The sequence below is a fragment of the Triticum dicoccoides genome, chromosome 2B, assembly GCF_002162155.2.
Source record: "Triticum dicoccoides isolate Atlit2015 ecotype Zavitan chromosome 2B, WEW_v2.0, whole genome shotgun sequence".
In the NCBI taxonomy this organism is placed as follows: Eukaryota; Viridiplantae; Streptophyta; class Magnoliopsida; order Poales; family Poaceae; genus Triticum; species Triticum dicoccoides.
Window position 1 is genome coordinate 86,612,172 of NC_041383.1, and position 9,008 is coordinate 86,621,179.

Genomic DNA, 9,008 nt, shown 5'->3' on the forward strand with positions numbered 1-9,008 from the left:
TGAACATGACTCGACTCGCTGCAAAGAACCAAAAATAGCGACATCACATCAGAATTAAGAAAGAAAAAAAGGTTGGATCTTATACATGAACATGGAAACTATAGAACAAACTCGAACTGATCGGTGAGAATGCAGTAAACAAGTTACCTTCACAAAACCAAATCGAGGCTGTAATCTGCACCATCTTCATGGTCAAGCAAAATCACTTCAGGAAAACACACACGTCCCCTTGATTAGGGGAGAGGAAGCAGAAGGAAAAGGGACTTCTTCCGCTTGCACCTTCCTGCGTGTGTTTGTCTCCCCGGCCATAGTAAGCACGCTAAGGAGAATGAGATCCGTACGGAAAGCTACACGGCCGCTGCAACGACGGCACAATGTCACTGTCTCTCCTTCCCATCCTTCCCTTGCAGCGAGCAACCTAACAACAAAAGAGGCCACCGGCAAGCCAGCTACTGCCTGCGGACGAAGGATCGAAGATGGTAGGACAAGACAATGGAGCTCGTGGCCATCGGATCTAGGCTTTTGGTAGGGCATGTGGCGGTAAGAGAAGGCTGCCGCCACCACCGTCGCCTGTACAAGGAGTTGAGGTAGGGTTCGCCCAAATCGGCGCCGAGCTGCATCAGCCCACGCGTGCCTCGCTCGCTTCCATAGCCAAGCGCTGATCGCAACCGTCTATTCATGATCGGGCAGTGCGATGCATCCGTGAATGAGAGGGCGTCCAGGTCGCTGTCCGGAGCAGCAGCCCATTAACGTTGGGCCGACCAGGACGCCTGAGTTGGATTGGTAGAAAAGGCTGTGGGATGAGGTGGGATGACGGTACGATCAGGACCATTGAGTGAGCCGATCAACCGGTTTAGAGCATCAAATCGCTGTGAGCAGCCGTAGCTAGCTCAGTTCTACTGTTTTGTAATGTATTCACACATGTATCATGTTTCCGGTTAATATAATTCTAGCATGAATAATAAACATTTATCATGATAGGAGGAAATAAATAATAACTTTATTATTGTCTCTAGGGCATATTTCCTTCAAAACTATGGAGGCAAAAACATGCCGAAACACGCCGAACTATGTGATGAACTAATTGGTTTTATTTGTATGCGAAAATTCACGCCAAAACATGCCGAACCGCGCCGAATATGAGCCGATTCACGCAGATATCGGGCCGTTTTTGGATAAAATTGGGCCGAATAATGGGCCAAAATCGGCACCTGGGGCGCGACGGTTGGGTGCCCAACCGTCCCCAGAGCCGAGTATGCCGCCGGCTCACCCCCAGGCGGCGACTTTTATGCCTCCTGGAGGGCCAACGGCTGAAGATGTTCTTATGATAGAAGACCCTGAGCGAGCGTTTTTTAGAACTTTTAGTTGTAACATGGTCTTTTAGGCCATATTTAGTCTCAGGAACCAAACATATAGGAATTTTTTAAAAACTAGCGACTTTTTAGTTGAGACTAAAAAAATTCTAGGACTTATGAACCAAACAAGCCTAAGCCTTTTACTTTATTATATAGTAACTTTATTATATAAGGATCGGAGTTGCCTTTTTCTGGGAGTCTCCGCAAAAAAAAAATTACGAGAACCTAAATCGATTTTGCAGTACGTACCGGATTTTACTGGATTGCCGGAGATGCTCCTACTATAGTTGCAAAAAAAAGTACTAGTGAAAAGGGTCAGATGTGAACTGAGGAGACCACTCAGAAAGAAAAAAAGAAACAGGGGAGACCCAAACCCTACCCCCGCGGCCGCCCTCGATTCCCAACCTCTTCCCCGCCGGAACACGACGAGTTGCTCGCCGGAGGCCGGAGTGCCCTCTTCTCCGACGCCGGTAAGCAGATATGCCGCCCAAACCGGCCGCGCGAGTCTATCTCGGAGCACGCTGTCCGCCGTGTTCTGATTCATTTTTTGTCTCCATCTATCGATTTTCCCTCAAATCGTTCTTTTCTTCATGTACAGGTGCCGCCGCCGCGGTGTGGTTCGCGATGCCGCCATAGCTCGCCATCGTCCCCTGAGTTCCTGACTGCCCCCCTCCATCCGCCTCGCCTCACCCCAGGGTAACCCTCTCGCTGTAAGTTTCTTTTCGTTTTATTATTAGTTGATCGGAATTGGATCTAACGGAGCACCGGCGATCGACCAGTCACCATGCCAGGCACCAGAGGCGCGACCGTACTGGACGACCTTCCCGAGTGGATCGTTGTCGAAGAGATCCTCGTCCGCTTGCCGCCCAAGGACATCCTCCGCTGCCGCGCCGTCTGCAGGTGGTGGCACAACGCCACCTCCGCCGACAAGTTCATGCTGGACCACCACCGCCGCCAGCCCTTGCTCCCGATTCTCAGCCACATCATCGCCCCGCAGAAAGCATGCCTCCTGTTTTCCTTTGGGGCCTCCGCAGGCAAGCAAAAGCTCTGCCCTGTCATCCGGACCTACAAGTTTGGTGAAATCGTGGCTGCCCATGATGGGCTCCTCATCGTCTCCCATGGCCTTGGGAATGAGTTCTTCATCTGCAACCCGGTCACTCGCAAGTGTGCTCCCCTAGCGAAGCCTGATAGTCAACGTGGTATTTATAACCAGATTGTCGGATTCTATCGGCACCAACCAATCGGAGGAGAATACCGGGTGCTTTGGCAATCTAGTCCGAGATGCTACAACGCATATGACACAAAGTATATGACTCTCTACTACGCCATAGCGGTGGGATCCGATAAAATAAGATACTTCAGACTAGGATGCATCCCACAACCAACATCTTCTTCGCCTTCCTTGGAGCTGGCGTTACGCAAGGGCCTGCCCAGTTCATCTCAATATCCACCAGTCCACCACCGTGGCGGCCTGCACTGGGAACTTGAAAAATATCATGGCTGGGATGCCGACTGCATAATGGTGTTCAACACAGCAGCTGAAACATTTCGGTTGATGTCTCGTCCTGCCCGATTGGGCAACTGCTTACATGAGTCGTTGCTGGAGATGAATGACACTCTTGCTTTGTGCAGCATCAGCATTGACAAACACACCATAGATGTTTGGGTGGTACAGGATTACGATGCCGAGACCTGGTCTTTCAGGCATCAGATTGATTTGACCGGGGTGGATCCATCAGCGCTTGTTGGTCTAGGGGTGACAATGATCCCTACGATGGCTGCTCTCAATGAGGGTGAGCTGCTGATCCAGTTCACTTCCACTCGTAGGCGTGTGTTGCATTTTGATAGTGATGGCAAGTTTTTAGGATATGTGAAGAGTGAAGATGACCAAGAAATCAAATTGTGCGTTACCAAGCATTACCTCCGGGGGAGCATTATTCCCCTTCCACTGTCCCATGAGATGAGAGAAGAAGATGCTGCAAATCAGGAGCCTCCATTTTTTGTAGGCCTGTAGGATGCAGTGCCTGATCTGGATGTTATACACTGCTGATTTGCTTCGCCAATGGAGTATCTATTCTACACAAGCATTATCTTTTGTTCCTGGTTGATCTTCTTAGTGTAGAACTGAACAATTTGGATGGTAGCAGCTATTATCTTGCATTTAGTACCATGTTAAAGTTCTGAACTATGGAGAATCTATGCTATATGACTAGTCTATTTTATTCCCCTCGTTTACTTCCAGTTTTGCATTTTTTGGAACGATGAAAGACATGGTTGCAATTGGGAACAGATAATTGCTCTCTAAGATATTATCTAGAAGGGCACTACTCCAGAATTATGGCTAGCCATCCTGCTTTGTTATTGAGAAAACAAGTGTTGGTACACATGTCATCCTGCTGTCTTTCAGTCTTATTCAAGTTGTTTGAGTGAATTATTTTGGTTGAGTCATTGTAATGGTTAGTTTGGATCCTTCCTTCCAATTTTAATAGTTTGATCCTTCCTCAGTGCGCAATTGTCCTAAGCACCTGACATGGGTGCTCGTGCTCCTTGTGTGGCGATGTTTTGTCAGGCACACTTGCATACCTTAGTTTAGTTTGGTACTTGGCGCAATTTGGTGTCAATTGTTTTATAATTACGGCTATTGTTGAAAATCTTAGCAAATAATTTTGGTTCCTTGCCTTTGACATGTTTTGAGAAAGAATTTCGTGATTTTGTTGTATGTTGTTGGACTGGTAGTGTTTCCAGGGTCTTGTCTCGTGCCATTTTTGTGTATAGGATTTGGTGTTTTTTCCGGGTAGAAGTGAGTTGGTGGTGTGATCATTCAGAGCGAGGTAAAATCGTACTGGTTCCTGGTTCCTCTTCGCCTGGATAAATATTATTAATATACATGGTCATAATTTGATTAGCCGATGTTTTTTTTAATGTAAACTCTTGCGTAGGTCACATGGAAAAGTCTAGCAATTTCAATGTTGTTTGTGTTGGTAGACATGTATAATAAAGCATACTCCTCTTCATGTGGATTTACTCTTCACACATGTTAAATTCAGCCATTCGGTAATGCATCTTTGGGTATTTAATCCAGCTCCATGTATATTGTACTGCATTAACTAATGATTTATACTATGATATATGCTTCTAGGGATGCCTAATAAGGCCTCAGATTATTTCAATGGTTAACTTGATTGCCTTTCATCATCTGATATACCCTAGGTTACTTTTAAAAAACAATGCAAAAGAAACTCCCCAAAATGAAAGTGGAAATCTCTCTTACTTGGAGTTTTTCTATCTTCTTTTTTGCGCAGACCTAGTTTTTAGCTTTGGGAACAGTGATGCGATACAATCCTCCTAGTCAACGTTGATGTGATCTTCTTTTCTTCTTCTTTTTGCGGGGAATTGATGTTGATGTGAACTTGTGAACTGTATGTAGAATCCTTTGTTCTGAAGTTGCTTCTGTCCACATGATTTGCCACAGCACGTGTTTCTTCGAAATTACGCTGGCACCTTGAACAACTACCATGAATATATACTGGGAATACAGACATACAGATTTTGCCATTTTCTGGTTTCTTGTTCTCATTCCCAAAAGAATCGAACAACATATGGTGCTCAGCTTATGAAGCAAATAAACCATGGAATGATTCTCGACTTTGTTTTGCATCTTTGCATCAAAATGGTACTGTCAGGTTCCCATAATAGGTTTTGTCATAATGATTTTATGTTTTTTTATTTCCTTTGTGAAGATTATAGGAACTTGGCATGCTGAAATTCCTATTCAGACCAGGTTTTTTTTTTCCCTTTGGTTTGTGTTCAAAGCTAGCTAGCATCTGAACCTACCATACCTGGTCTGGTTGCAGAGAGACTTGCTTGTCCTGTCGACCGGGCTAATGAATCAACAGAGCGTCATTGTTCTTCCCCACTTCTCCGCTAGCTAGATTTGTTAATTTGGATATTGATGAGATGTATTATGACATGAGAGGCGTAGAGCACTTGTGCTGATTTGGAAAATGATGTAGTATATTCTGGTGGTTTTCACACTTGTTCCCTGATCAACTTGGTTGCTTCCAGCATAAATTTTGCGCTGTGTAACTTGTACAGAAACAGGATGGAGGAGACTTCATTATTCAGCTGCTGGTGTGTCAGTCTGAAGAGTTATTTTGTGTTGTGTGCGCCATGATCTGATGTGCTTAGGCTCGACTATTGTTCATCTGGCATGTTGATTTGTATGTACTACTGTACTTGCTAACTGTTGCTGTCTACCGTCGTAAACCTGAACTAAACTGAGGTGTCAACTGAGTAGACTCTGCTTTCTATGTCATCCTATTCTGCTTGATGGATGGGTGGATGCACAGTAAACTGCTAAGTACTTATGATTCAAGGAGCTGGCTGGATGTAGCTGACAACCTGTCTTCCGTTTCCGTTCCTGCTAATTTTCTTTGTGTGTGTGAAAAACACCAGTGATCCGATTCTGAATCTGATTCCTTCCACCAGCGGACGGTTGGTTCGACTTCTGAATCTGATTCGACTCAAGATTACAAGTAGTAAGTACTCCCTCCGTTCCTAAATATAAGTCTTTTTAGAGATTCCAATAAGAGACTACATACGGAGCAAAATAAGTGAACCTATATTCTAAACTATGTCTATATACATCCGTATGTAGTCACTTATATTTAGAAACGGAGGGAGTAGTAAGTAATTTTTGCCGCCAATGTACCCTCACGTACATGGGCGACGGCAGGTTTTGCCTGGTGGAGTGCGTGGTTCGGGAGGGAGTTGATGAGCCTGAGAGCATCTCCAGTTGTTGGCCTCCCAGGAGGGGCTAAAAATCGTCCTCGGGGGCGCACCGGCGCTAAACCGGGCGCTGGGGGCGTGATGCCCCCCAGTCGTGGCGCCCACGTTTTTTTTTGAAAAAGTTGAATACGGCGCAAATACGGCTCAAATTTGACACAAACATCGGCGAGTTTGTTTAAATTTAAACATATTTTACAAAAAAAAACTACTAGGGGCTGCCCCTCGCCGTCTCCATCGCCGCTCCCCGCCGCACGCCCTTGCAGTTCTACATGCCAAGGAGGCTGTAGAACCACGTGTAGTCGCCGTCGCCGTCCCTGCTGCATCCCTCCCCCGGTTGGCGCGGCGGGTTGGACGGTCCGGGGGCGTCCTCGTCGTCGTCGCTGTCGAGGATCACGACGCCGTGCCCGTCCTCGCGCCCACGCTTGCGGGCTTCTATCTCCTCCAGGGCCCGGCGCTGCCGGACCATCTCATCGCGGAGGTAGTCGTCCCGCGCCCACTGTAGGGCGTCCTCGTCGGAGAAGCCGCGCCAGGCTATCTCCTCGTACTCCGCGGGGAGGCCAGGCTCCGGCTTGGGCTCGACGAGGACGAAGCGGCCGGAGGGGGGTGGAGTCGTCGATGCGGACGTGGAGCTGCGGGTGCGCGCGCTGACAGGCGTGTCCTGGGGCTCCGGCTTGACGGGGCGGAGGTAGGGAGAGCCCGACGAGCGGCCAGACGAGGAGGACGCCCCGAGCCGCTCCATGCGCCTCAGCGTCCAGGAGCTCCCACGGCCGCGTGAGAAGGACGGGAGAGCGGGTTACTCGAGGCGTGGCGTGTTGCCGCCCTCGATGTACTCGAGGACGGCCTCCAACGTGCGGCCGGGCATGCCCCACCACCGGCGCCGGCCCTCGGAGTTGAGCCTGCCGGAGGGCAAGACGCCGTTCGTCGCCTCGAGCTGCCCGGCGTGGCGGCGGCGGAAGTAGGGCTCCCAGAGCGAGCCTTCAAGGGTGTACCGCGGTCCTTCCTCGCCGCCCGCGGCAGGGACGCGCGGATACGTGCGATCTCTGCACGCCGCGCCGCCCCGGTGGGTGGTGGTGGCACTGGCACGCCGCCGACGCTGATCCTCCACGCCCCGGGCACCCGCATGTCCGGCGGGGCCGGGTACTCGGCCTCGAAAAGGAGGCGAGCCTCGTCCTCGTGAAGATGGCGGCGCCCGAAGCCATTCGCCGTCGCGCCGTCGCCTGGGAAGCGCTCGGCCATTCTTCTGAACTGGAGACGGCGAGAGGAGGAAGGGGGAGAAATGGGCGCGTCGGCGGTGGAGTATCTGTGCGTGTCTCCGGCGCGCTGGTGGTCGGTTTATATAGGCAGAGGCGCCGCATGGTAGGCTTGGCCGACGCGTTACGCGTGGCGGGAGGCGTGGCGGGCGAGGGGACGCGCGTCGCCCGGCCTTCACTGCGCCGCCCGTGAGGCATCAATGAAGGCTGACCGGCGCGGCAGTGCGCGCAGCTTTGGCATTGATTCGCCGTGGGAAACGAGGCGATGAGGAGGACGAAGCGGCGAGAAGTGAGTCGAGTCGCTGGCAAGGGGGGCCCGCGGCTCTTCGCGCCAAAAAACGATTCGCCCGGCGCCCCCGAGCGCCCCTCAGCGCGCCTGGTTCGGGTTGGATCCGCCGATGCCAATTTCGGCCCGAGCCGGCGAAAACTGGGCCCTTGGGGGCGCGACTGGGCCGATTTTTTGACGTCGGCGGCCGAAAAATCGCCTGGGGGGCCTTGTTGGGGGGCGCTGCTGAAGATGCTCTAAGAAAGCCTTGGGTGACCGCGGTGGCTTCGTGGTCCATGTCACCATGTTTGGCCTCAGGTACTCTCACACGGGAGAGCTGCAGACCAGGAGCCAACGCACCGCCTCTCGGATAGTTTCTAAATATGTTGCGGTATTCTAACCCGCTGTGTTCTGGATGTAGGTGGATGGCTGGAATTAGACGCATCTCTATTTCTAATGGACGAATTGGTTGAATAGTCCCCCCCACTTTCAACCGGTTTATTTTCAACCGTTTTTTTTTCAACCGGTTTTTCTTCGTCCCACCTCCCACCACCCCCCTCCCACCGATTTTTCTCTTTCTCGTCTGGCCGACAATACCCAACGTATTTATGGTAATCAATCACAATTAATCCACGTATGGTAAGGCTATAAACTTAGAAATCTCAAATATGATAATTATAGTAATAAATCAATCCATGTATGGTAAGGCTATAACTAAGGAAATTTCGAATATGGTAATTATCACCAGAATCAAAGCTTTCCAAAAAAGTTCTTCTTGCCCTATCCTAATCGTGACCTCCTCATCCTGAGGCATTATCTCTACTTTTAATGGAGCAGTTGCTAGGATTGCGTCCACTGTTATTATTCGTCTGGTTTATTTTCATCCGGTTTATTTTCGTCTTTCCTTCCACCATCCCATGTACCGAAAGCCAAACGGATCAGAACTTTCCATGTGGACACAAATTATTTAGGAATGTCTTTATGGGAGAGAATCAATCACGGTTAATCTCTAATCAATATTTAAAAATCAAATCTAAATTAATTAACTTACCATAAGTCAGTCAATCACTGATTAATCTTTCCATACGTAGTCAAATTACATCAAAGGAAATGTTTCGATTATAGCAGTACCCTGCTACAAACCGAGCGAGTCGGGCTTTCACCCCGCACCGCACGACTCTTCTCTCCCCCTCGCCGCCTCCCGCCTCGGGCCGCTCGCCGTTCGTCTTCCCGAGGGACGCAGCCGCACCACCGCGCTCAGCTGCTCCCTCACCTCCCCCGCCGTCCTCACCCGTAGGACGCCGCCGCACCTCTCCTCTGCATCACCCTGTTGGCGGGATCTAGGTCACG

At 49.9% G+C, this 9,008-nt stretch overlaps 1 protein-coding gene across 2 annotated transcripts; it reads left to right on the plus strand.

Annotated features, from left to right (window-relative positions):
* Positions 1-1,949: 1,949 nt before the first annotated feature.
* Positions 1,950-3,751, plus strand: LOC119367222. Of its 2 annotated transcripts, XM_037632800.1 has the most exons (3): positions 1,950-2,051; positions 2,135-3,148; positions 3,221-3,751. In XM_037632800.1, the coding sequence occupies exons 2-3, from the start codon at positions 2,140-2,142 to the stop codon at positions 3,367-3,369; spliced, it is 1,158 nt and encodes a 385-aa protein (XP_037488697.1). In that variant the 5' UTR covers positions 1,950-2,051; positions 2,135-2,139; the 3' UTR covers positions 3,370-3,751. The 2 variants fall into 2 exon arrangements, with proteins under 2 accessions (XP_037488697.1, XP_037488696.1); XM_037632799.1 differs by having other exon boundaries at positions 2,135-3,748.
* Positions 3,752-9,008: the final 5,257 nt, after the last annotated feature.